The following is a 26474-nucleotide window of genomic DNA, read 5'->3' as shown; positions in this document are numbered from 1 at the left end:
CTTTTCTTGGTCTTCATTTCTGGTTCTTTTGCCCAAGCTCTGAGCAGCTATGAACTGCTCTGGTCTTCTCATCCACCTCCAGGCTCGTCTCCTAGTGTCAGTGCTGAAGGCTGCACCTTAAGCTCCATGGTGAGCCCCAGGTTTGAAACCGTGGCTTTGTGTACCCGCAGTCACTTTGCACCCGTCTTCTGAGCCTTCCTTACACCTGTTTGTGCTCAGTACTGTGGTCGAGCTGGCCTTTCCACATGGCCTGCCCTCAGCCCTACATCTAAGCGTTGCAGGTCATTGAAGCCTCCTTGCCTCCCATCCAACAGGGTCATTCTTCTCCACTTTTTGAAGAAGTTAAGGAACCGACCCAGAGGAGGGAAGGAACTCTGACTTGAGGGTGAGAGAGAATTAGGTTATGATCCTATTCTGCCACTTGCTGCCTTTCCTACCCTTTCTGAGCCTGTCCTCATCTGTACAGTGGAATATTACACACCACATGGAGTCATTAGGAGTATTCAATTAGGTAACATTTTAAAGTATTTAGAACCGTGCCCACCACAGAAGGTAGGCATCCTCGCTGTTACGCAGAGATTTCCTTAACTCGATGGAAGCAGGCAGTCACGCACAGTACAGCCAGTTCACCTGTCGCTTACCCCCACTCATGGTGCAACACCCTCGTTGTACATGAAGATGCTGCACTCCCCTTCCATCAAGAAATTCTGCGCTTTGTGAGTTGTTTTTCCAGAAGCTGGATCTGTGCCTTACCCCTTAGGATAGCCAGTGTAGGTCGTTGCATGCTGACTGGTGTTTAGCCAGCTTGTCTGTGACCGTGGTGTAGGAACTAGCTGGCCCGTGTGGGAATCTAACCCCTGATTCAACCAAATCACTGCGCGTGATGACAGCAGCATCCTAAATGTGTTGGTGAGGGCGCCACTGGCTGCAGAGCCCTTCACTCTCCTTCGGTTGTCACAGGAGTTCTGGGAGGTGGGCGGACTTGACTCTACAGAAGAAGAAAATGAGACCTGGAAAGCAGTCATTCCCCGTGTCACACCAGCAGTAACTGGTAGAACCCAGGACAGGCATGCACATGTCTTGCTTTTTATATCTGGGACTTCTGTGAAGTTTTGAACCAAGATGAGAGCCTAATTCTGGCTGTACAAATGAAAGTTTAGAGCTCACAGAATCCTCTAGTTTTCCTGTCACCAGTGTACACTTTGTATCCATTCCTTATAGAATATTCATTAATTCATTGAATGACTTATGTGCTCTCCATGGCGGGGGTACTGTCAGAAAGAAGTAGGCAAACACCCTGCCGTGCCCTGAGGAGCTTATTGTAATGGTAGGCGGCTGGCAATAAATAGAGAGAGATGCAGTATGACCATCCAGGGTGTCAGGCGGTGATGAGCCGTGGAGAAAACTAAGGCAGAAAGGCAGCTGGGGGTGGGGTGGGGCGGACACTGAGTTTTGCTTTGATTCTTAGTGCTTCTCGTCTCATCCGTGTGATCAGCGCTCCTAGAGCAAGGTTGTGTGTTCATTCCCTGCTGGTCCATCACACCCTGCATATCAGGACTTTTGGAGGCTGATTTTGGAGTTGAACCAGCTTTACTCAGTAGAAGCAGGTGCAGGGGTTGTCTGCTTACCCACTGAGATGCCAAGACCTTCAGATTAGAGCTGGGATGGCCTGGGTCGTGCTTTGGAATGCTCTGGTAGGTTGGGGAGGGAGCCTGTGCTGGTTTTCCTTAGAGATTATTTGTTAAATCTAGCACTCCCCCTGCCGTTAGAAGATAGGGTACTTCCAACTGATCTTTTAAAATGATAGTTTCTTTTTTACTTTAATATTAGAAAAAAAAAAAAAACTTAAAGAAAAAAAGAAGTACTGCAGTGACATTTGGAGCTTTCTTCGGGGACTGTTGCTGCTGAGGCCCAGCCCCTGGGGGTGGGATGTGGGGAGGAAGTGCAAAGGCCCAGGCAGGCTAGGGTCATATCTGTGCTCTGGCTACTTTTAGCGTCTCCTTACCCCTGCACTCCTACCACAGCCAGCAGCCCAGCAAAAGTTATCTCCACACACAGTTTCACAGCTGCTCTGAAATTCTAGGGCAGCAGAAGTGAAACTGACCACGGTCTTACGAATTTCTCTCTTACTGCTGTTGTTCCCTACTTGAAGTGAGTCAGGCCTTTTCCCCTCTCATCCTCAGGGTGTCCCAACTCGTTATCTGCTGAGTTTTTGACCCAGACTCTCTTCACGGCGCTGCATTTGTAGAGGGTCCTGCTTTGGTCTCCCCACCCTTGGTGTGCTTTGCTGAGTTGCGAGCTATGGCCATGTGATGGTAGCCCCAGAATAGAGCCGGGTCCCTGATGGGGGATACAGTGAGCCTTCTGGTCAGCTGCTGGCTGTGTGCACCAAGGTTAACCATACAATCATGGTGAAGTTCTTTTAGTCCTTCAAGATGAAATTCAAGTTAATTTTAGCAGCACTATTAATACCAGCTGAACCGAAGAAGGAAATGGCACCCAAGTAGATGCATGTCTTTTTGGTTTAACTGCCTCATTCAAACAGTTCGGTCACTTTGTGATTTCTGATGAGGTTGGAGAAGGAAAGTGGGTGGACCCAACTTGCAGCTCTGCTCTGTGTCCCGGTCTCCCCCAGAGTAAAGGGAGGCCCAGTGGGCATTCTTGGAGAGTTGACTGCTCCATAAGGATTATATTAAAGTTATATTCCGTGGGTGCACCTTATAGAGCCCAAGCTTAGGCAGTGACTCTTTCCATTAGGAACAAAGTAACCAGAATTGTTTTGATGGGGTAGCTGAACCATAAAGATCTGTGCTTACTCAGGTGCCGTTTTCTTCTTCACTTCAGCTGATATTAATAGTACTGCTAAAATTAACTTGAATTTAAGATACCTTCTCCACTGTAAATTGTAGCAGTAGACATGATGCTTCAGTATAAAGTAATTCTTTTATGATTCTTCTCCCAACAGCTTTGAAAAGTCCAGCTGCATTTCATGAGCAGAGAAGGAGCTTGGAGCGGGCCAGGGTAAGGCACCTTGCTTCCCAAGGATTCCTAAGAGCATTTTCAAAGCCCGTTGTGCTGCTGTCATCTTCCTTCCAGTCTAGCGTTGCCTCCAGGGTCAGCCCTGGCCTTACGGTTCTAAATAGAAAGCTCTGGCTTTTCTGCTTCATCCCCACCCCAGCGTCTCCCAGTGTGATGATATGGGCCATGATCAGAATGAGTTTCCTCCTTTAGTACATTCAAGGGTATGTAATGGTCACCTCCCTTCTTTTGGTTTGGAGACCACTAGTATTTCCCCATCTTTAATTCCACTTAGCCTTTTGTAGCTGTTAGGACACGACCACCAGCCACGGAAAAGCTTGCTGAGTGGTGGTCCCTTCTGTCTGACCACACTGCCCACACCTCTCCAGAATGGGCATGGAAACCTTACTGGTCTCCGTGTGCCTCTGAGCAGCCAAGGTCCACTTGAGGCCGTGGAAGCAGAAGCTGGGTCCCTCCGAGCTCAGGTTCACACTGCAGCACCTGGCTTGTTGCCCTGTCCCCCTCAGTTTCAGTTCCCTCGGGGGCCTCAGGGGATATTCTGCTGCCCAGTGTGGGCGGAGATGGGGAAGTCGCCAGAACATGCTTCCCCCTCTCAGCCCCTTCACAGACAAGGGAAGAGAACCTCCCCAGCTGGAGGATCATAGGCCGGGGCTCCCTAAGACCCACAGCTCTTTCAGAGACTCTGAAGTATTTACCTCCAAGACTTATCTTACTATCTCTGTCTTTATTTTATTTTTAACAAATTTCTAAGGAAAATTATGATTAACTCTTAGAGTGAGTGGGAAGAATGAGGTCACAGGTCCTGGGAACCAAAGGAGTGACCAGCTGCACTGTTTCAGTGGCTGGGAGGACGAGAGAGCACAGCAGGGAGAGAAGGAATGCCATCGCCTGTGCCCTCAACTCAGTCTTAAGACTTGGCACCATTTCCTGGCCTGCTTCTCCAAGGCAAGGAGTAAATATGAACTAATGAGTACAGCTACTAGTTTATTGAGTTCTTTTATATGTGAAATTATACCCTTTTCTTGTTTATGTTCACGTCAGCTCTTATGAATTAGGTGTTATTATCTTTATCTTAATAGATGCAGCTAAGAGAGGTTAACTAACTTGCCCAGCTAGTAAGTGGCAAGCTTACTGGGATTTAAACCTTGGTGTGTGGACTCCAGGTGTTTTCTTCATCAGTACCGTATGCCTCCCTCTGCTGTCTGTGAAGACCTGCAGTGTACGACACCTCTTCTGCTGTCTTCTCTGGCAGCCATGGCAGTACTTCTGCCCACTGCAGATGGGTGATAGACCCTGAACCCACGGCCACTGTGAGCCATCTCCTGGAGAGCTCAGCACCACCTTGGGGCTGGCACAGAGCTGACCAGTCAGAGCACCAAGGCCAGTCCAAGGAGCAAGTCTTTACCTTGCTGCAGGCATGCAGTATGCTCTGATACTTTATTTTCTATTCAATTCTACTCTACCCTACTTTGTCTTGTCCTGTCCTGTCTTGTCCCATCCTACCCTATCCTGTGCTGGTCCTGACCCACTAATGGTCTTGACCTATGGTTTGTAAAATTCCGGTGCAAAGGTTAAGAGCACAGGCTCTAGAGTCAGACAAATCCGGAGTCACATATACATTATAACGTGAGAGCCGGGCAGTGGGCTGGCTCTGGGACTGTTGAGGGAATGGTTTAATTTGCTTGCTGTCTCAGAAGTGCAGAAATGAGGACATGAGACTTTAAGGAACTAGAGCTATGACACCATGTATCAAAATTAGTACTCTACTTGGCAGCCATTCAGAGTGAATGGAAAATGCTCATGCTATCAGGCAATGCCAAGTTTTTTGAAATAAGGTATAAAATTATATTCAGTATGATTACAGCTTTGCAAAATTAAACTTATCTTTTGCATGGAAGAATGATTAGAAACAAATATCCCCACATACTAACGGTGGATGATTAAAAATTTTTATTGTGGTTTTACTTTCTAATTTTCTGAATTTTCTTTGATGAACATAACATATATTACTTTTATGATAGTAAAAGTAATAGATTAAAAAATATATTAGTAGTCCAGCCTCAGAGCGACAAATGGTCTTGACAGATGGATGATGCCCTTGGCAGGTGCGCTGAAAGTGGACGCATCCTTCAGGCCTCAGGACCCTGCAGTCTCCAGGCTGAGGTCGTGGGGGCTGCAGAGGTGACCCACTAAAGGCACGGCTGCTTTTTGGTCCTGTTCATGCCATAAGCTTGTGACCTGGATCTGAGAGCTGCTTGGTGTGTTTTTTCTATAGACAGAGGACTACCTGAAGCGGAAGATTCGTTCCCGGCCGGAGAGATCGGAGCTGGTCAGGATGCACATTTTGGAAGGTGTGTTAGATTGGAAATGCTTCTTCATCTAAACCCTCGTTCTCACTGTTTTCACCCCTGCACCACCCACGTTTCGTCTTCCCTCTTTTTCATCACTCCCATTTCTGTTGACAGTGTAAGCCAGAGCCTTAACGCAGTAAAACGGCAGTGCTGTGGGCACCACCACTGGTTTTTGGGAATTCCCAAAGAAGCACAGTCACATTCTCTTGGGGTGGCTTTCCTTTTTCTATGGCCATGTGGTGGCCCTGGATCTCATAAAACCTCGGTATGAAATCCTTTCCTCCAACTCTGTTTTTAAATGTGTTTACTTTCTGTTTTCATTCATTCATTCATCTATCCATCCATCCATTCATTCACTCACTCAGTATTTACAGCAGCACCTGTGAAGTACAAGCAGGATCATCCCAGGTGTACTCCACCTGCCCACACACACTTGTTTCCTCATTCTAGGGAAGGAAAGGTTTTGGCTTGAGTCTATTCATTTTTTGTTTGGTTTTGAAACCACTTTGGGGTTGGAAGAAGACTTTCCTAGACTGAACCCCACACTTCGCAGAGGAAGACACTGAGGCCCAGAGCAGGGAGGAGAATTGTCCCCATAACTCAGCGAGCTTGAGGGAGAGGAGACACCACCCATTGCCTGGTGCCCTTTCAGCTCTGGCTCCACCTCAGAGAGTCGTCTGGGCCAGCCTGCACCTAGTGACATTGTTGCGTGTGACCACACACTGTCCACAGCGGGGCCCCCTTCTTCTATCCTTGTGAAACTTCAAGCCGGGCCACCGTACTCTGCCTGGGACGTGATTTGCATTCTCATGGTCTCTACTCCTTCCCCAGAGGGAAGGGGAGCTGCTCTGCAGTTCCCAGGGCAGAACCAGCTCATTCCTACATCCTCCTGCACTCCATTCTCTCCCATGGGCAGAGACCTCGGCCGAGCCTTCCCTGCAGGCCAAGCAGCTGAAGCTGAAAAGAGCCAGGCTGGCCGATGACCTCAACGAGAAGATTGCGCAGAGGCCTGGCCCCATGGAGCTGGTGGAGAAGAATATCCTGCCCGTGGAGTCTAGCCTGAAGGAAGCCATCATTGGTGAGGAGGCCCGGCCACCACGTGTGGACTTGCGGGCGGGGCGCAGAGGGAATGGGCTCTGGACCGCTTGCTCCCTGACTGCCTGCTTAGCCTTGGGGGAGCCGAGGTACAGAGTATGAGAGCCTGATAAACGGGTCCTATGAGCCTGGGACAGCTCCAGTGGCCTCACAGATCAGCGCCGTGCCAAAGTAACTACGTCAGTGACAGAGAGGCCTCTGGCCACTTCCCATCTCTGTGAGCGCAGGGGCTTGTCCCTCTTTCCCGGAGAAGGTAGATAGATGTCGGGGTTGGTGTGTGTGAGCACATGGAGACGCTGGGAGCTTGAAATTATACCTGCGGTTTCTTTTCATTAGTGAGATCTCTTCTTGGAGCCTGGCACTCTCCTCAGATAGTTCACTCAGTAAAGGTCAATTGATCCAAGCAGTGTGCTAGGTGCTAGGGCCACAGCCCCACAAGGCAGACCAAGCCCCTCGTCCTTACGGAGCTCAAGCCCAGGAGCAGATACAGGCAAGGAAATAGGCGAGAGTGAGATGGAGGGCCGCCCACCCCAGCCCCGACAGGGGGCATCGGCGTCAGAAGAGGTGAGGCCCAGATGGGGGTGCAGGGTGAGTGGGAATTAAAGCGTATGCAGCGGGCAGAAGGAGCAGCCTGCACGTGGAGCTGGACGCGGGTGTCGAGATGCGAGGGGGGAGGCCACAGAGTCCAGGACGTGCAGGGCCTCGTGTGCCATGCTCAGGCGTTCAGACATGATTCCCTCAGACTTTGGTAACTGTGGGTACAGACATGTTTCTTTTGCTGCCGCAGGCCTGAGACCTGCCCCCGGGAAGCAGCCGTGCCTTCAGGAGGCTCAGGTGCTCTCGCCGTAGAAGTGAGCTAGGTCTCTGGGCAGGGCAGGGGAGGGCACAGGAGTAGGCCCAAAGCAGGCCACGTTGGGCCCGAGCCCTGGCTCAGAGGAGACCGGTTTCTGGGGCCTCATCTGCACCCGCAGAGGAGGTGGCTCCGAGCTGGAGGCTGGCAGCCCGTGCCCCGACCGCCCTCTTCCCCTTTAATTCCCTGCTTTGCCCTGGCATTCACTTCACCTTGTGTCAGTGTTTTCCTACCCGGATCTTCAGCAGATTCCACGGCAGCGTTTGGGCCAAGGTCAGTTCTGGACTCTCCAGCCGGCCCAGATCTGGTAGATGTTTGCGGGGAGTCAGCCACGCGCCAGGCCTGTGTGAGTCCTGCCATTACAGAGACGAACGGAATATGCCGCTGCTGCCCTCAGAGAACTCGGTCTGACGGGAGAAGGCTGCCGTGTGCACAAGTGATTTCTGAGTCTAGCTCCCGGGCACGTGGGGCGCCACATAGTTAGAAAGACCAGGGCCCTGTGACATCGTAGCCAAGTCACCTGCTGTTCGGGACAGTTTGCAGGCTCCCAGGTGATGATGGCTGTGAAGGGCCCGGCACAGTCCTGGGCGCCCGGGGAGACTCGGGGAAGGGCTGCTGCTGTTGGCAGTGACGTTCGTTACAGACCAGCTGGCGGCTCTGTCGTGGCCAGTGTAGGACGGCAGGTGTGTGGCAGGGGCAGCGAGAGCCCATCCGAGACGGGCGTCTCTCAGGGACGCGGACGGCGGTGGGGCTGACGGCACGTTTGGGGCCCACCTGGAGACTGAGTCAGTTTGCCAAGTAGAGAGGGTGCAGAGGGACATCGCAGGCAGAGGGGACAGCGTGGGCAGTGTGGCCTGGAGCCCTGGCGGAATACGGCTTGTCTGAGGCCTGGGAAGTAGCTGTTTGGAACGAGGTCGTCACTGGTGACTGGGGAGAAAGGAGCACTCGCCGGCAGTGAGTGTGCAGGTCAAGGAGTGAGCAGGAGGCGAGGCAGTGGTGACGGCAAACGTGGTCCATCTGTTCAGGAGGAGAGTGGAGAGGAGAGAGAGGGAGACAGTGGTCAAGGAGGATGTTTAGGGCTGAGAGGAAGGAATCAGAGGAGAGGCCGAGGAGGCGGGGGATGGAGGGGGAGGCAGAGCTGGGTGCGCGCCGGGATGGGAGGGGCTTCGCAGACGGCCTCCGCCTCCCTGACTCCACCGCGCACCCACCCGCGGCCATCTGCTCACACACGCGCCGCCAGCTGATCGTCGGAGTCATGCCCAGCCTCCCCTCAGCATCCACGTTTCCCGCCAGCAGAGCAGCGGCTGGGCTCCAGGGTGCCTGGCCCGTGAACTCCTGCCGGGCAGGACCCCATCCGGGCCACCCTGGCTGCAGGAGACGGGTGGGCCCCACAGTGACCTGGCCTGACCGGCCCTGGGGCCGCTGCGGCATGGCCAGCAGCTTCCTCAGGCCGGGCTGAGGCGGGGGTGGACCCGCAGCTCCTCCATCCTGAGTCCCATTGTCCTGTGGCTGCTGTGCCATGGCAGGTCCCCTCTCTGGGAGCAAGAGGCTGTGGGAGGGCACCCAGACCTAGCGTGACCGGCGAGAAGGGCCCACTGTCAGTGAGCTGCGTCCCCTCCGCACTCCTTGCGGGCCCCTGGGAGGGCGGGTGAGGGGGTGGGGGACAAGCTCAGGGGCGTCCTGCCGGGTCCCAGGGGCAGAGGGCCTCGGGTCACGGCCCTGGAGCGGGGGAGGGTCTGCTGGGAGAGTTCCAGGCTTGCTCCTGTTCCTCATCTGTGGTCTTCCCGCCGCGGCAGCGTCCCCGGTATGGCCGCCGGCTCACCTCTGCGCCACTGCCTCTTTCCCCGTGTGGACAGTGCCGGTGCAGAACTTCTCCCCTGACCGTGCTGGCGGCGGGGTTGTGATAGGAGTCTTTTGAAATACCCTGCCTGCCCCGTCCCCTTCTTTGTTTCCCTCTACATCTGGGATTCCCACGCCGGGTCCCCGCTTCTCCCGCCTCTCCCACCCAGCCTGGTGCCTGCCCAGGAGCGCAGGCCTGTCCCCAGGACGTGGGTCTCTGGCAGTCACTGGCTGCTGAAGGGAGGTCGCTGTCCTTCCACTGATCTGCTTCACCTGTGCAAGCAGGCGGCCCTTCTCCAGGAGGCTCTTTTGTCTGTTCCTCCTGGTCTTCGGGGAGTCGGGCAGCCCAGGGAGAAGCTGCACCTGCATAGCTGTTACCCAAACTCCTTCCGTCCCTGATCGCAGGGTCCATGAGCCTCTGGGAGAAGAGGAGAGTTTTGTGCAGCCACAGGATGGGAGTAAAGTGCCTTCAACAGCAGGGAAGCAGTGGAGGTGGAGGAGGTGGCAGGCTGTGGGGCGGGAGGGCAGACCCTGACTTGGAAGACTGAACGCAGGGTGGAGTTAAAAGCAAGGGGTTAGCAATCAGGCCTTTCCCCACCAAGGGGAGTGCTTTGATGGCCTGGTGGGACTGACTCTTCCTGGCCTTTGTTTCGGGGTCGTGACGACAAGCTTTCCTTGAGCTCTTTCGGACACAGGAGGCAGGTCGGCTGCTGGCCTCCTCCTCCCGCTGCTTGCTGGGGCCGCGGGGCCGCGGGGCAGGCGCCTCGCTGGGACAGCCTCTTCCCGTCTCACCCTGGCCTTGGCTTCCAGTGGGCCAGGTGAACTACCCGAAAGTAGCAGACAGCTCCTCCTTCGATGAGGACAGCAGCGACGCCTTATCTCCTGAGCAGCCTGCCAGCCATGAGTCCCAGTCGGTGCCGTCGCCCCTGGAAGCCCGAGTCAGCGAGCCGCTGCCCAGTGCCGCCTCTGTGTCCCCCGCTCAGGTGAGCTTGTCCGCTCCAGGTGCTTCCCCTGCTCAAGGGCCCCAGAGCTACTGGAGCGGCCCAGGAGGAGGTCCCTCGCTTGGCCAGGTGGGACGGGGAAGCCAGGAAGCGAGGCGGTGGCCCTCGTGGAGGACGCCGGCTGGGCAGCCTTGCGGGTAGATGCAGAGGCCTCCCTGCTGCCCCGTGTCCGCTCGTTCAGAACAGCCGCTTCTCCTGAGTGTGTTCAGTTCCATGATATTTCACCACCCTCTGTCTTCCCCTTTTCTAGTTCCCTCTCCCCTTGCCACCCTGGAGGCTGTTCTTTTCATCCCTCTCGTCTTTGCCCGTCATTTGCCCCCTAACAGTGATGGCGTCCGAGGGGGTGACAGCCACCCACCTCCGGGCAGGGCAGGACAGGACAGGGACACACCACCGGCTGAAGCCTGGAGATGGCGCAGCTTCCGGGACCATGAGAAGGGGTGGGCGTGTCCTCACTTCCCCTCTTCTCTCCCAGGTCTTGTCTCAACTCCCCGTGGGCCCAGAGTCTGCAGAAACCGTCTTCCTGGCGGAGCAGCCTCCGCCGCCGCCCATCCTCGCCAATGGAACCACGGTCGCCACCGCCAAGCCCCTCCCCACGCTCATTAAGGTGCAGACCTCTAGCTGACCGCCCTCTCCCCCCCGTGCCCCTCTGAGCCCTGCCGTGACTCCGTCCCAGTGTGGGGAGTGGGGCTGGCTCTCTTCTCCTCCTGGTCGGGGACCAGCCGAGGTCACCACAGTGCTCTGGGAGATCTCCTGTTCCCTTCACGCACGCTGGCCGTCACAGCCACCGCCACCGCTCACTGAGCACAGCGGGCCGGGCTCTCACTCCTGCCCGCCGCAGGAAGACACGCCCACACGTCCCCTCTGTCCACTCACAGCCTCGTGAGGCCATGACAGAACCGAGAAGTGAGGTGACGGGCCTGAGGTCACCCAGCCGGCCGTGCCGGGTGTTTGTTGTCACTCTCTTCCTCCAAGGCCTGACCTAAGATACCTGAAGGGACAGCATTTACCGTCAACCCCACGAGACGCCCATGGGGACCTTTGTATGGGAACACGGTGCTGGACGCTGAGGTTAAGTTCAGCAGCACCAAGAGCCGGTGTCCGGCCCTCCCCGCCCGGCCAAGCTTCCTCCCTCGGCCTCTGGGACCTTGGCCCTGACTGCCGCCCTCCAGCCTGTGCTCCACGCCTGCTGGGCAGGTGCCCTTCCTTCCCGCCGGCTTGCTTCCCATCTTGACTGATTCTCCAGTCCCGCCACACAGGCCCAGGCCCTGGCCCTGGCCCTGGCCTGGAGCCTCTGGCGGCCCACGTTCCTCTCCTGCGGCTCACAGCCTTAGCGAAGCCTTCCTGTGCCTCCAGGCGCTCCCAGGTGGTTGGCGGGGTCTCCGCCCCAGGCCTGCTCCTCCCGGTCAGTGGTGCCCTAGCGCCCTGCTGGCTCCCGGCCTCTCCCTCAGCAGCCGGCACCTCCCTTGCCTCTGCAGTCTATTCCTGATTGGCCACAGATGTCTGAGGTTTTCCCCCCAAATTCCTCCCTCAGACCTGCTCCTCGTCACACGACTGGTGCCTTCCTTTGCCCACTCCCCGTTTGCGAGAACAGTGTATGTGTGTTTATCCAACTTCCTCTTTCCCGGTAGTGCCTCGGCCTCTGTCCCAGCTCCCCAGCCCCGCCACGAACTCTCCTCCAAGCTGAGCCCCGAACTGCCTCAGACCTGCCTCAGGTCGCGCTCCTCTCTCTGGGGGCTTTCCCTGGGCTCCCCGTCCTCTTCCCTTTCAGTGGGGTGCTCCCGGGCTGCCCTCGGCCTCGTTCTCGCGCCCTCAGCCTTGCCGCGGCCTCTCAGTGGACCCCCCTCCCTCCTCTCGGGTGCTCTCCGGTCCCAGCAGCCCCGCGCCTTCTCCCCAGCTCTCCCTACCCTGGCCAACCACCACCTCTTCCTGACTTCTGCGAAGGGGCCACCGTTGTCACGTGCTGTTGCCGAAGCTCAAAACCGTGACCTTGTAGCTGCTTGGCTGCCACATGCTCTGTTGTCCCTTCTGCCTCGGGACAGTCGGTCACCTCCTTCCACATCCCGTCAGTGCCCACAGCGCGCTGGTCAGACCCCAGCTGAGCCCCGCATCGAGTCTCCACCCTTCCACCTGCCGTTCTCTGCTCAGGAGCCGCGAGGCCCTCCTCGCTCCTTCCCCAGCGCTCAGCGCCCTGCTCGCTCTTGCCCACACCCCCTCCACCCTCCTCACCCGGGAGACGGCCTCCCTGTGTGCCGGCCGCCCCATCGTGAATGAACATGAGTTTCTGGAGCCCCGGGTTTGGATCCCAGTCCCTGTGCGGCCTCGAGCGCGGGGCTTCCCCGAGCCTCTTCCCTCCCTTTCAAGCAGACGGGCCGCTTCCTGGGGAGGCAGGGTTTTTGCAGGTCTGTGTGATGCGGTTTTTGTAAAGCGCCCGGTGTGGGCTGCGCGAGCTCCATAGAACAGCTCTTTTCACCTCGTTGTCCCGTTCACTCTGTGCTCAGGGTCACAGGGAGGCTGCCTGGCCTGTGCGCTCAGGCTAGAAGCTCTTTTAAGAGCAGAGCAAGTCACAAGCCCCGCCCCCATCAGCCCCCGCCCCCTCCCTGGACAGTCCTGGGCACTGAGGAGGCCTCTGATTTGGGAGGGGTGCCATCCGGCAGGGAGCGTGGACAGGGCGGGGTGGGCGGCGGGGCCTTTCCAGAAGCCGCTTGGCTGCCCCTGACGGCGCCCTCTGTCTCCGGTGCCCGCAGCAAAGCCAACCCAAGTCTGCCGGTGAGAAGTCGCAGCGCAGCAAGAAGGCCAAGGAGCTGAAGCCGAAGGTGAAGAAGCTCAAGTATCACCAGTACATCCCCCCGGACCAGAAGCAGGACAAGGGGGCGCCCCCCATGGACTCCTCCTACGCCAGGATCCTGCAGCAGCAGCAGCTCTTCCTGCAGCTCCAGATCCTCAATCAGCAGCAGCAGCAGCACTACAACTACCAGACCATCCTGCCCGCCCCGCCCAAGTAGGCCCTGCCCCACCCCCCGCCCCACCGCCCCACCTGCCCGCAGGCACCCGGGACGGGCAGATGCGGGCGGCCCTGACATGAAGGACCCTTTGGTCCGGGTCCTGCCGGAGTGCCCTGTGGGCGGGGCCCTTGCCCCTTGCTCCTCTCCACCCGGCAACCCGGCCCGCCGAGGGCGAGACCTGGCGGGGGCTCATTCCTGTCCTTTCTTCCTCTCAGGCCAGCAGGGGAGGCTCTGGGAAGCGGTGGGGCCCCCCTGACGCGCAGCCTTTCCGCTACCAGCAGCAGCTCCGGCTCGGGCGCCCCTGGGCCCAGTGGGCTGGTACGTCAGAACAGCACCTCGTTGACTGGCAAGCCGGGGGCCCTGCCTGCCAACCTGGACGACATGAAGGTAGGCGGTCGCGCCCTTCCCCCTGGAGGCCTTGTGCCGTCGCCAGCCTGGCCTCTCGTGGGGGCGGTCAGGTGCTCGGTCTCAGGCAGGGGAGGCGGCCGGCCCAGGACCACGGCTGCAGGAGGCAGAGCGGAGCTCCAGCAGAGGCCCGCCTGGCCCTGGTCGTCCACGGCATTAGCCTTGTTATCATGGTCATCGTCATTAACGACGCCAGCCAGTGTCTGTCCAGGGCCGCAGGGCTTACTGAGCACTTGTGCACCTCTCGTTTTCCTCAGCCTCTACAGTGCAGTGTGAGAAACGGGGAGTGTTACCCCGGCTTAAGGATGAGCAAGCAGAGGCGTCGAGGGATAGAGAGGTTTGCCTGAGGTCATGGGCCCGGCCGGCAGTAGAGCCAGGGTTCAGACTCAGGGCTCCACTACAGCACCCGCCCTTTCCATGCGGCCGGCTACTGCCCTGCTGAATCTGCTCTACAAGTGCTGCGTTGGCCTGGGAGAGAGCAGCCCACACTTGGGCCACAGGCTGCGCTCGTGCCCTGGGCTTTGGAGGGTGGCAGACGCCCCAGGCCTGGCCTGTTTTCTCTGCCCTGATCAGAAAGGGGAGTGGATCACATTCTCCCTGGAGAGTTTGTCCTCTGAACCAGTCTGCTCCCTCCCTAGCAAGATGTAGCACTTTTGGGGGGAGCTGGACACGGGCCTCAGAGTCCTTCAGACCCGGCTCTAACTCCTAGCTCTGCCCATCACCAGCTGTGTGATCTTGAAGAAGTTATTTCACTTTCATGAGCTCAGTTTTCTCATCTGTAAAATCCAGTCAGTTCAATTAAGTATTTATTGAGCACCAGGCACCACGCCCCCAGCGTGAGGACGGCAGGGAGGAGGGGACCAGCCTGGCAGATGCACGTCTCGCCCCCCAGGGCTGTGGGAGGCTCAGGTGGTTGATGCACCCGAAGTGGCCACTGGGGTCCAGACAGACGAGGACTGCCCAGCTCTCTACCCCCTTGCAGGTGGCAGAGCTGAAGCAGGAGCTGAAGTTGCGGTCACTGCCCGTCTCGGGCACCAAGACAGACCTGATTGAGCGCCTGCGCGCCTACCAGGAGCAAGTCAGTCCCACCGCTGGAGCACCCAAGGCCCCCGCCGCTGCCTCCATCCTGCCCAAGGCTGGCGAGGTGGTGGTAGCCTTCCCCGCGGCCCGGCTAAGCACAGGGCCCACCCTGGTGGCAGCGGGCCTGGCCCCGGCTGAGGTGGTGGTGGCCACGGTGGCCAGCAATGGAGTGGTGAAGTTTGGCAGCACGGGCTCCACACCCCCTGTGTCTCCCACCCCCTCAGAGCGTTCACTGCTCAGCACAGGCGACGAGAACTCCACGCCCGGGGACACCTTTGGCGAGATGGTGACGTCGCCAGTGACCCAGCTCACCCTGCAGGCCTCGCCGCTGCAGATCCTTGTAAAGGAGGAGGGCCCCCGCGCTGGGTCCTGCTGTCTCAGCCCTGGGATGCGGGCAGAGCTGGAGGGGCGTGACAAGGACCAGATGCTTCAGGAAAAGGACAAGCAGATCGAGGAGCTGACCCGCATGCTCCGGCAGAAGCAGCAGCTGGTGGAGTGGCTCAGGCTGCAGCTGGAGCAGGAGAAGCGGGCCCAGCAGCCCACGCCAGCCCCGGCCCCGGCCCCGGCCACGCTTGGTGCCGCAGTGAAGCAGGAGAACAGCCTTGCCAGCTGCCAGCTGAGCAGGCAGCCCCCGGGCCCTGATCACCCCTTCGGCCCCAGCCTCGCGGGCCCCGCTGCCCACCATGTAGACACTTGTACCCTGGTGCCCTCGGCCGTGGTGGTGAAGCAGGAAGCTGTGCTGCCCGAGCCTGAACCAGTCCCGGCCCAGGTCACTCTTGGCCCCTCAGTGAAGCAGGAGAACAGCCTTGCCAGCTGCCAGCGGAGCAGGCAGCCCCCGGGCCCTGATCACCCCTTCGGCCCCAGCCTCGCGGGCCCCGCTGCCCACCATGTAGACACTTGTACCCTGGTGCCCCCGGCCGTGGTGGTGAAGCAGGAAGCCGTGCTGCCCGAGCCTGAACCAGCCCTGGCCCCGCAGCTGCTTCTGGGCCCACAGGGCCCCAGCCTCATCAAGGGGGTCACACCTCCCACGCTCCTCACTGACTCCACAGGGACCCACCTTGTCCTCACCGTGACCAATAAGAATGCAGACGGCCCTGGCCTGGCCAGCGGGAGCCCCCAACAGGTACCTGGGTGTGGGAGGGGCAGGAGCCCCAGGAGGGTGTGAAGGCACTCTTCGTGACAGCGCCCTGTGCACCAGGCTCCCCCGTGGCCGGGTGGGTTATGCTCGCTTCCTTTAATCTTCCCTTCAACCCTCCGAAACTAGGGATCGCCATCCCGGTGTCACCCAGGAAGGTGCTCAGAGTTGAAAAGGTTGAGGCACCTGTTTGAGGCCCCCAGCCTTGAGGGTGGGGCCACGAGGGCCTGCCCACTGCTCTGGCCCGTTGGCCTCAACCTTTCTGTGCCCAGCCGAGGGCTCCTGAGCAGCCCCACCCAGGCCGGGCCACTTCTGCCCCTGCTCCATGGGGTGGGACAGGCCCAGGGGAGGGTCGGGGAAGCCCCTCCTGGGAGAGACTGAGGGCCGCCAGGCTGGGCCTGATGCGGGCTCCACTCCTCTCCTTCCCCTCAGAGAGGCCAGCTGTCCCCCACCAAGGTGACATTGGCAGCTGGCTCCCTGCTGCTGCCACCCTCGCAGCCCAGACCCTCAACTCAGCCTGGTCCAAAGGTGAGGCTGCTTTAGGCTTTGTGTGGCCTCTCAGCCCTGCCGAGCTGGGGGTCAGGGGGGCAGTGACAGGACTCGGGTACTCAGGAAGGGACACAGGCCCCTGAGCAGCCTCAGGCAGAAACTCCAGGGGAGAGAGGGGGAATCAGCCCAGAGACCCCCCTCTGCCCCGTGTGGCTTATACCAAACCCCAGGGAGCCAGTCGCCCTCTGTAGGGTCAGAGGTCAGGGCCTCCCCCATCCCACATCCCTTCTTCCTCGGGGGCTTCCACGAAAGCTCTCCGAGAGCCAGTGCAGGTGGCAGAGCTGCCCGCCTTGCCTGCCTGGAGTGTGTGGGCCCTGGGCTGTCGCCCTCGCCCCAGCCACTGGCTCCCTCCCTTTCTCCTGTCTAGCTCTTGTCCCAGCCTGGCTCTCCAGCCCCTGGCCCCCCAGGCCAGAGGGACCTGGAGCACCCGCCACAGCCCCTTTTTGGGCCCCGCACTTCTCTGCCGAAGAAGGAGCCACCTGGCTATGAGGAAGCTGTGAGCCAGCAGCCCAGACAGCAGGTAAAGAGGGTGGACCGGGGCCTGGCTGGGCTGGGCTGGGCTGGGCTGGGCTCCCACAGTCCCCCGGGCCTGGCTGGACGGTGGGGCAGGCAGGAGCCAGCCTCGCAGGTCAGAGAGGCCTTGGAGAGCAGCCGTCAGGCAGGAGTGAGTGTGGGCTCCAGGAGCCTGAGTGCAGGCCGCCGGGCTCTGTGGGCCAGGCTGGGGGGGCCTCTTGTTCTAGACTTCCATCTCGTTTTCTTATTTTTGTGCCACAGGAAAATGGTTCCTCAAGCCAGCAGATGGATGACCTGTTTGACATTCTGATTCAGAGTGGAGGTAAAGTCCAGACCCGCCACTCTGCTCCTCGACCTCCTCCTCTCTTCACAGGTTGTCTCCATTCCTAGGCTGGTTGGTTATTGGGTTTGGTTTCGTTTTTTTTTTTTTTTTTTTAAATGCTTTATTTTATACTTTTTTTTTTTAATTAATTAATTTATTTATTTATTTATGGCTGTGTTGGGTCTTCGTTTCTGTGCGAGGGCTTTCTCTAGTTGCAGCAAGCGGGGGCCACTCTTCATCGCGGTGCGCGGGCCTCTCACTATCGCGGCCTCTCTCGTTGCGGAGCACAGGCTCCAGACGCGCAGGCTCAGTAGTTGTGGCTCACGGGCCCAGTTGCTCCGCGGCATGTGGGATCGTCCCAGACCAGGGCTGGAACCCGTGTCCCCTGCATTGGCTGGCAGGCAGATTGTCAACCACTGCGCCACCAGGGAAGCCCTGGTTTCGTTCTTGAACACGATGCCCGGCAGGCCTGGTGCTTTGGATGCGGTAACATGTGAGACGCGTCCCTTCTCCAAGGCTTGGGCAGGGACTCCCTGGGGTGCCGTCCTCGACACACGTTTGCCTGACCCTGACCTGCTGCGTGGCCAGCGCCGTGCCCGCAGCCCAGGGCGTAGCAGTGAGCAAGAGAGACGTTTGCCTTGGCGGGGTTTATAGCCCAGCATGGGGAGATGAACGGTGAATGAAATAAGTAAATTATCTTATGTCAGACAGGCGTTAGGAAAAGCCGGGACGGGAAGGGTCGCAGGTGCGAGGGGTGTCAGGGTCAGCCTTGCCGGGCAGGTGCAGTTTAGCCGCAGGCGTCCCTGGGGAGCTCCTGAGCCTGCAGGGCTGACGGGCGCCGGGGGGTGGGGGTGGGGGGCGCCAGGGGCAGATTGGGAGGCCTGGTGGGTGCCGGGCGGAGGCCCATGGGCTCTGGGTGACACTGGAAGCCATGGCACAGCTTTGAGGGAAGGGTTGCCCCGCTGGAAGGGCATGAGCAGGGAGGCAGGCGCGGTGGTCCAGGCGCGAGCGGGGTGTGTGGGCCGGGAGGCAGCGGCGAAGTGCGGAAGGGCTGGAATCTGGGTGTATCTTGGAGAGAGCGCCGGTATGGTTTCCTCACGGCTTAGGTGTGTGGCGAGGGGACCCCAGGGCAGCCAAGGATGAGGCCGAGGGTGTGGGGAGTTACTGGGTGCAGCAGCATGAGCGCCGGGGGCGTGGGCCGGGGCGAGTGGTGGCCGCGTCAGTCGCAGCCTCAGTCCCTAGACAGCCGAGTGGAGGGCCACGTGGCCAGCCCGGGCAAGGTCTGGGCTGAGTCAGGAGTTGGGGAGTCGTTGGCGTCCAGGGGGGCGTTCGGAGCAGCGAGGCAGGGGCGCAAGCCAGTGAGGCTGAGCAGCAGGTGGAGGGTGGGGGTGCGCCCTTGAGAGGGTGACGTCCTGAGGCCATGGGCTGCTGATGGGCGGTCAGGGAAGACGAGAACCGAGATCCGGTCCCGGGCTGTGTTGTGGTGGCAGCTGGTGACCTCAGCCAGGGTGCTGCAGGGGGGCCAGGGCCAGAGCCTGCTTGAAGCGGGTTGAAGAGGCTGGTGCTGTGGGAGACAGCTGGTCAGGCGTTTATACACTAATTCCCCATTCCTCTGTGCCCCCCCGCACCCCCGTAACCTCTCTTCTCCTTCCTGTCTCTGAATTGATTATTCTAGATACCTTCTCTAAGCGGAATCATACACTATTTGTCCTTTTGTTTCTGGCTGGCTTCACTTAGCATAATGTCCTCAAGGTTCTTCCGTGTTGTAGCTTGTATCAGAATTTCCTTCCTTTTTGTGGCTGAATAGTATTCCGTGGTGTGTATGTAACACATTGTGTTCAGCCCTTCATCCACTGGACATTTGGGTTGTTGCTACCTTTTGGCTATTGTGAGTAATGCTGCATGAACACTGGTATCTGTTTGAGTCTGTTTTCAATTCTTTGGGGTACATACCCAGAAGTGGAATTGCTAGATCATATGGTCATATTCTGTAATTTAATTCTTGAGGAACCACAGAACTGTTTTCCACACAGCTGTGCTGTCTTCATTCATACCAGCAACGCACAAGGGTTCCAGTTGTTCCACATCCTCACCAACACTTATTTTCAAGAAAGTTTTTTGAAAATAGCCAGCCTAGTAGTTGTGAAGTCACATACCTCACTGTGGTTTTGACTTGCATTTCCCTAATGACTAATAACGCTGAGCATCTTTTCACGAGCTTATAGGCCACTTGAATATCTTGTTGGAGAAATGTCTGAGTTGTCTGTCCATTTTTCAGTTGGATTTTGTTGTTGAGTTCTAGTTCTTTATCTATTCTGGGTATCATTTACCAGATACATAGTCTGCAGATATTTTCTCCCATTCCGTGGGTTCTTCTCACTTGTTTTAATATTTTTGAAGTATAGTTGCTGTGCAGTCTTTTCAGTCTTGATAGTGACCTTTGATGTGCAAAAGTTTAAAACTGTTATGTAGTCCAGTTTATTTTTTCTTCCATTGCCTGTGCCTTTGGTGTTATAACTAAGAAATCATTACTAAATCCAGTGTCATGAAGATGTTCCCTTTTCTTCTAAGAGTTTTGTAATTTTGGCTCCTAAATTTAGATCTTTGACCCATTTTGAGTTATTTTTTTTTATGTGGTGTAAGGCAGGGTCCCAACAGCAGGTCATCGTCAGGCTGGTTTCTGACACCCATTGACTTTCTTGATTGGCAGAGATCTCAGCAGATTTCAAGGAGCCAGGGAAAGAGAAGTCCCCCCTGACAGCAGCCTGCGGGTCACCCCTGGCCACACAGCCGTCACCGTCCACCGAGCTCCCTCAGGCTGTCCCGCCTCCATCCGGCTCGCCGGCCCTCCCTGGGCGCCTAGAGGATTTCCTGGAGAGCAGCACAGGGCTGCCCCTGCTGACCGGCGGGCACGAGGGGCCAGAGCCCCTCTCCCTCATCGACGACCTCCACAGCCAGATGCTGAGCAGCTCTGCCATCCTGGACCACCCCCCCTCCCCCATGGACACTTCGGAATTGCACTTTGCGCCTGAGCCCAGTGGCGTGGGCCTGGACCTGGCCGATGGCCACCTGGACGGCATGGACTGGCTGGAGCTGTCGTCGGGCGGGCCGGTGCTCAGCCTGGCCCCGCTCAGCACCACAGCCCCCAGCCTCTTCTCCACAGACTTCCTCGACGGCCACGACTTGCAGCTACACTGGGATTCCTGCTTGTAGCTCTGGGGGCTGCAGAGCCGGGGGCTGGGAGGGCTGGAAAGTCGGAGACCTCGGGAACTCCAGGGAGCTCAGGGCTCTCCTGCCTGATGCAGCCTCTCCACGTGGTCGTGAGTCCTGACAATCACAGGCCCTGCTTTCCCCTCCGTGGGAGGCCGGAGGAGGGTGTCCCCACACCTGGCTCTGGCTCATCAAGGAGAAGAGCTTCCAAGAAGCAGCTCTGGGTCCCACCCTGGGGTTTCGGAGGCCTGGATGGGCCAGGGGCTTCTATTTGACCTCCTTTTGTGAGGTCGGGGTGCACTTGCCTGCTGCAGTTTGCTCAGGAGGCGAGGCTGAGGCAGGGCAAGGGGTGCATGTCCTTCCTTCTCTCCCCCTTCCCTGCAAAGGAAGGAACTGGCTGGGCCTCTACCTCACCACCCTCGTGATGCCAACACCACTGACCCAGGCTTCCCGGGCGGGGGCGGGGGGGGGGGGGCTCCCTGCCATCTTAGTGTCTTGGTGTAGTGTGACCATTTAGTGGTTGGTGGCAAACATTTTCTGTACAGGTGTATATACCTCTATATTATATATCGCCATACATATATACACATATATCTTGGGGGGGGAGGGAGGTGAATGCAGCCCCCCGCCCCCGTTCTGCTCTGTGCACACGGAAGGGCCTGCAGCCACCGCTCCTGGGGCTGAACACAGCTTACCCGGGCCCCACCCATCACCTGTATTTGACGTGTAGACGCCTCATCACAGCCTGTGCCGCACCTGTCCTGCTTCCTGCTCATCAGTGCCATGAGGGCGGAGGTGCTTCCTGGCCACCTGCCCACATTCCGTCCCGCTGCCTCACTGCAGCCACCACGGCCCTGGGACAGCAGTGGAGCCAGAGGTGGCCCTCAAGCTATGGCCTCTTCCTGCCCTGGGGCCTGGCCTCCCTTCTGGCCTGTCATTGTCATTCATAGGGGATCAGGGATGGAGTCACCAGAACCAGTGCTGGGACAGAGGTGGGAAAGCTGTGTGAACTTTTTAAAATAAAAACAAAAACCCCACTTGTTAGTCCATCTCGTTCAATCCATGGAAGGGAAGAGGTGGGTGGTGTGGCTGTGTCCTAGGTGTCCTAGCATCTGGGTGCCACGCTGTGACCCTGACTGCACCTCCCCGTGAGGCCACCTCCCATCCCTGGCTGTGCATTCTGGACCACTTCTCTGGGAAGAGCAGAACCTTGGACGCGCAGCTGGCTAGACAGAAGGTGGGAGAGGTGCTTCTCAAAGACAGTTTATTTATAAATCAAAGAGGCCGGGGAGCCTTCAGCCACCCCCACCCTCCTCCTGAGCAAAACCTGACAGAACAGAGGTGGCATGCCACCTCACAAGGTTTTTGTTCAGCACGGTGAACCTGGGGCCCGGGGCCTCTGGTAAAGACCCTGGCCGGGCAGAGCCCTCCCCCAGGCGCTGAGAGTAACAGGCTGAGCCAGGCCCCCACCTTCTGCTCCTGCCACCTGCTGCCCTCCACCAGCACTCTGACACCCAGGGCGGTGTCCCCGGACTCCCAACCACGGTGCCCAGCCAGAGCTCCCGAGTGTGTCCTCCCCTCGACCTTGCAGCTTGGGGTGGGCCCGAGGCTGGCCAGCGCCGGGCTGTTCTCTTCTTGCTTGAGGAAGGGGCCTGGTAGCCAAGGGGTCTGGGGAGGCCTGGGTGTGACGGGGTCCTTGGAGGAAGAGCATCACCCGTCTATGTCCCAGCTGAAAAGGTGGTGCTTCACCAGCATGTCCTGGACGCCCTCCTTCAGGGGCTGCTTCTCCTCCTGCACAGGAACAGCCCTCCTGTCACAGCCGCAGGGCACGCCACAGGGCCCAAGGGGCCAGAGTGGTTCTCACAGGCGACACCAGCACTCAGGGCCCCCAGGAGGCCTGCCTCAGCACCCACACGTCTGGGGGAGACCCGCCAGCACGAACACCCACACCGCCCCAGCCGCCATCCCTCCCAGGGAAGGCAGGACCCGACCACCCACCTCTCTCTTTGCAGGAAGTTCCCAGTCTTGGGAGAGGCTAAAGGCGAAGCAACAGAGGACCCTGGAGGCGGAGGGAGAGGGAGGCTGTCAGCAGCCGCAGGGGGCTCGGCCCGCCCCTCGGCCCACCCCCGGGGCCGGGCCTCTCACCGCAGCTCGCACTTGATCTGGACCCAGCCGGGGCTGCGCAGGAAGGACCAGGGCTGGTACCACTTCTCCACGGTCGGCAGGCTGGAGCAGAGCACCTCCAGCCACAGGTGCAGGACCTGCTCACTGGCCACAGGCAGGGCGGGGTCGGGGGCGGCTCCAGGCAGAGGGTCCTGAGGACCGTAGGCGGGGCTCTGCCCTCCCGCACCGCACCGCGCTGGGCCACCCCCGCTCCAGGGCCCCTCCATCCGCACCCCCAACCTCCCTCCGCTTGATGGCCTATGCAGGTGACCCCGCCTCCTTCCCTCTCAGCCACTCTGGCTCCTCCGCGTGGGGAGACGTGCCCAGGGGCCCAAGGTCCCTGTGGCCCCCACTCCCCTCGGTCCCGTGTCTGAGACTCGGCCACCACCACCCCGGGCCCCGGGGCCTCAGTCCCGCCGGTCAGTCGGGGAGCGACACGCCTGCTCGCTGGCCGGTGGGCCCACGGTGTGTTCCGAGCAGGTCTTCGGGGACCCCTGCCCCGCCTCTCCAGGTCAGGGCAGCCTGGAGGCCGCCCCTCTGCTGCATGGCAAGTGCAGAAACACCGCACTCAGCCTGGCCAAGGTCCGAGCCTCGCACAAGCCTGCAGCCCCTCCGGCAGGCGCCCCTCCCTAGTTTGCAGCCACATCCCTGGTGAGCCTTCACTGCTCACCTTGCTGAAATCTGTGCTCCCCAAAACCCAAGCGCCAGCCCCGCGCCCCAAGCAGTGGCTGGTCTCACGCTGGAGGAGGGGCTTCGGGAGCCACCCTGGCCGTCTTCCACCTCCGTCTGCCCAGCTCAGGCCCCCCGCGGCCCCCACTCAGCAGCGGCGCAGACACTCACTTGAGCCCCACGCAGATGAGGGAGCGGAGCTTGACGTCCATTTGTGCATGTGCAGCGTCATGGGTCACGTTAACGGACTGCACAGCCTGGAGGGCACAGCTGTCACTCAGGTGTCCCCAGCTGCCAACCCTGAAGGCCTGTCCCGCCCACGGCCCTGCTTACCCGGTAGAGCAGCTCCTCTGGGGTCAGGACTTTGCCATCTTCATCCAACCTGAAAGGGGGGGACCAAAGCTGCCAGCGCTGCCCTGGTGGGCTCGGGCCGCTCCCTCTCCCTCCTCCACCCCCAGCCCCAGGCTGCCGGGTGACCCTGCCAGGAGGACACCGAGGCCAGGGCAGGGTTACCTGTACGTCTTACACAGCACTAGGCGCGAATACACCGAGTCGAAGTCTCTCTCGACCTCCCGGCCCGCCGCCTGGGGGGCAGGGTGAGCGTCAGGCAACGGGGTAGGTACCAGGTCAAAGCCACAGAGTCCAACTGAGTTCAGGTCACCACCCCACCAGCTCCTGCCACCAGCTCCGCAGGGTGCAGGGGCTCAGGGAAGAGGCCTAACTCACCTCCTCGATAAACAGCCACGGGTGGCAGGCGCCCCCAAGCAGGGAAGGCTTCTTCAGCCCGTGTTCAAACAGGGCCTTCAGGGCCGGGCAGAGGGTCCCTCGCACGAGGTCCGTGACCCCCTCTGTCACAGAATCGTCCCCCGCGATGGAGTACTGAGGGTGGAGGACAGGGTCTGAGAGGCCCCAGCCAGCCCCTCCCTGTCCTCACAGCCACTGCCACAAGCCACATGCGCTCGGGACGCAGGCCCTGCAAGGAGGGTGCAGGCCTCGCGGGCCAGAGGCAGCAGCGGCTCCGGGGACGGGCCTGCCTCGTGCGTACTCTCACCTCCTTGCTCCGCTCATCCAGGACTTCCACGAACTTTGCTGGAAACCAGCCTGTGGGAGAAGCAGGGCCCGTGAGAAGCGGGCGTCCTGGCGTCCTGATGCTCCCCCCAGTGGGGCTGAGGACACACGGGAGCGACGGAGGCCGCTGTCTGAGCAAACCCAGTGCCCGCTACAGCTTCCCAGCCAGGCCCGCCTTCCCCTCGCCCAGCGTGACACAGGACCAGACGGAGGCCTCACCTCTCAAGCCATTCAGCTCCCCCACCCAGCAGTGCTCGTCCTTCTGGGAGATGATCTGCGGAGGAAAAGGGCGGGAAGCACAGCTCCAGTTGCCTGGCTTCATCCTTAAGGGGCTGGGAGCTCTGGCCACCTGAGGGCTCGGCCAACCCGCCCGTGGCCTCGGGGCTGGCGGGGACGAAGGTGCCCGCTCCCCGCTCACCGTGATGATGTCGTTCTTGCGGAAGCCCAGCTCGTCATCATCGTGGCGCTCGAAGTCCAGCAGGGCCTTGGCCCGGCGTGGGTGGCCACGCGAACATGCCACATAGTTCTCGTGGTCCCTCTGGTGGCTCTCCATGCTGTAGTCCGGGCTCAGCTCCTGCTGTGGAGGCAGAAAAGCCCGCCGCGAGGGGGCGCTTGGAACAGGGCTAGGGCCCCTGCTTGAGCTGTGTGCACAGCCCGGGACCTGAGGCTCACCACACTGCAGTTCTTGGGGTCTGTGCACTGGAAGTGGCGTGCCACGCGCAGGATGGCTTCCCGGAGGTCGGCCACCAGCTCCGTCTGCTTGATGTTCTTGGCCTTGAGCGCCTCCAGGTCGTCCTCCCCTGCGAGGCCCAGAGAGCAATGGCGGCCGTGGCCCAGCCCGGCCCTGTCCCGACTCCAAGGAAGCGCAGTCCACACGGGGTGTGAGGCCAGACGCCCCGGGTCTGACAGCCCCTGCCGCCCCGCTCTCAGAGCCCAGCCCAGCGCTTGGCCACCCGCGCAGAGTTCTCACCGAAGAGCAGCGACGTGATGCCAGACTTCCTCCGCTGGGTCCTGCGGCGGACAACCTGCAGGCGGGGAAATCAGGTCGGCGGCGGCCCCAGGCACCCAGCGCCCAGCCAAGTGGATGGCGCCCCAGCACTGGGGACGGTGAGCAGAGGCCCTTCCATGCGGAGGCCCAGCTGGCATCTCACTCGTGCCGCCTCCTCTGACATGGCCTCTGAGGCCGGCTCTGAGGCTCAGAAACATATCGTCAGTTCAAATCTGGGTCTGTCCTACGCCCAAACCAGGTGGGTCCCAGCAGAGACGCGCCAAGGACAAGGCGGCAGGTCCCTGCACAGCTGTGGTCTGGCCAGGCCGGGCCCTGGGTGCTGAGCTGGAGGGGATGGTGGTGAGCTGGGGCCTCCTCCCTCACGGGCCCACCTGAGAGAGGTTGGCGGCGGGGCTGGCGCCCAGGAGCTGGCCCTGGTCGGCTAGGAGGTAGGCCAGGTGCTTGCGGCGCTGGCTCTCCACGGCCACGTCAGTGAGGGAGCCCGCCAGCCGCATGGCCTCCCCCAGCAGCAGGTCCGCGTCCTCCATCTGCGACGGTATGTCCGACAGCGTGTTGAAGATGGAGGCCGAATTCTCCGACTGGATCAGCTCCTCCTCCTGGGCCATGCGAGGGGCAAGGGGGGCGCGGTCACTGCCTGGCTGACCCCAGTCACTGGCCTCAGGCATGTGTGACTTCCCTGGATGGTCCAGCTGAGGACAGGGAGGCCCTGCCCCAGGAGAGAGACCTCCCTCCTCCCCGGGGCCTCTCCAGAGGGGCCAGGGCTCAGGCCACATGACACTGAGACCCGGACTGGAGCAGAGGTGGAGGGAGGGCAGACCCCGAGGCGGCTGCCAGGACAGCTGCATCTGGCACCCGGGGCTCCGGCCTTCACCTTGAGGCGCAGCATGCCCAGCGTGGTCTGGAACAGCACCAGGGAGCCCTCGTAGAAAAACAGGTCCCAGAGGCGCAGCAGCAGCCTGATGTGCACCACACTGGCGAAGGCCGTGAGGAACCAGTGCAGTGTGATGAGGGACAGCTCTGTGGACACACACCACAGGCCCTGAAGCTGGGACCAGGAAGAGCCAGAGAGGAGGGGCATCCCCCAGGCACGCAAGCCGTGGAGGAGGTGGAGCGAATCTCCCAAAGCAGCAAGGGGCCATGCTTGCTCCACGGCAGAGAGGAGGCGGGGCGT

General features: G+C 59.8%; 2 protein-coding genes across 14 annotated transcripts in view; one reads left to right on the top strand and one right to left on the bottom strand.

Annotated features, from left to right (window-relative positions):
- The window catches only part of MRTFA (myocardin related transcription factor A), a 105216-nt gene extending 83778 nt beyond the window's left edge, over positions 1-21438 (top strand). The window contains exons 3-14 of the mRNA XM_059937021.1: positions 2966-3021; positions 5315-5390; positions 6307-6468; positions 9985-10157; positions 10651-10782; positions 12923-13176; positions 13396-13567; positions 14568-15788; positions 16233-16328; positions 16717-16869; positions 17124-17235; positions 19895-21438. Coding sequence (XP_059793004.1) covers positions 2966-3021; positions 5315-5390; positions 6307-6468; positions 9985-10157; positions 10651-10782; positions 12923-13176; positions 13396-13567; positions 14568-15788; positions 16233-16328; positions 16717-16869; positions 17124-17235; positions 19895-20397 — 3110 coding nt within the window. The 3' untranslated portion in view covers positions 20398-21438. The remainder of the gene's footprint in view (positions 1-2965; positions 3022-5314; positions 5391-6306; positions 6469-9984; positions 10158-10650; positions 10783-12922; positions 13177-13395; positions 13568-14567; positions 15789-16232; positions 16329-16716; positions 16870-17123; positions 17236-19894) is intronic.
- Positions 21439-21641: 203 nt separating this feature from the next.
- The window catches only part of SGSM3 (small G protein signaling modulator 3), a 35437-nt gene continuing 30604 nt past the window's right edge, over positions 21642-26474 (bottom strand). For 7 of the 13 annotated variants that reach the window (XM_059937024.1, XM_059937025.1, XM_059937023.1 and 4 more), the window contains 14 exons: positions 26175-26320; positions 25675-25899; positions 25265-25319; positions 24967-25094; positions 24713-24871; positions 24514-24568; positions 24278-24327; positions 23953-24105; positions 23740-23810; positions 23560-23608; positions 23398-23483; positions 22540-22662; positions 22393-22453; positions 21642-22185 (listed from right to left, as the gene is read on the bottom strand). In XM_059937024.1, the coding sequence (XP_059793007.1) occupies positions 22105-22185; positions 22393-22453; positions 22540-22662; positions 23398-23483; positions 23560-23608; positions 23740-23810; positions 23953-24105; positions 24278-24327; positions 24514-24568; positions 24713-24871; positions 24967-25094; positions 25265-25319; positions 25675-25899; positions 26175-26320 (1442 nt within the window). In that variant the 3' untranslated portion in view covers positions 21642-22104. Of the gene's footprint in view, positions 22186-22392; positions 22454-22539; positions 22710-22789; positions 23098-23397; positions 23484-23559; positions 23609-23739; positions 23811-23952; positions 24106-24277; positions 24328-24513; positions 24569-24712; positions 24872-24966; positions 25095-25264; positions 25320-25674; positions 25900-26174; positions 26321-26474 lie in introns of those variants that run through there. The other 6 variants (XM_059937026.1, XM_059937030.1, XM_059937033.1 and 3 more) reach the window with 4 other exon arrangements.

This window comes from Balaenoptera ricei, chromosome 10 (assembly GCF_028023285.1).
Source record: "Balaenoptera ricei isolate mBalRic1 chromosome 10, mBalRic1.hap2, whole genome shotgun sequence".
In the NCBI taxonomy this organism is placed as follows: Eukaryota; Metazoa; Chordata; class Mammalia; order Artiodactyla; family Balaenopteridae; genus Balaenoptera; species Balaenoptera ricei.
The sequence above is the reverse complement of the archived record's forward strand: the minus strand, read 5'-3'. Positions and strand labels throughout refer to the sequence as shown.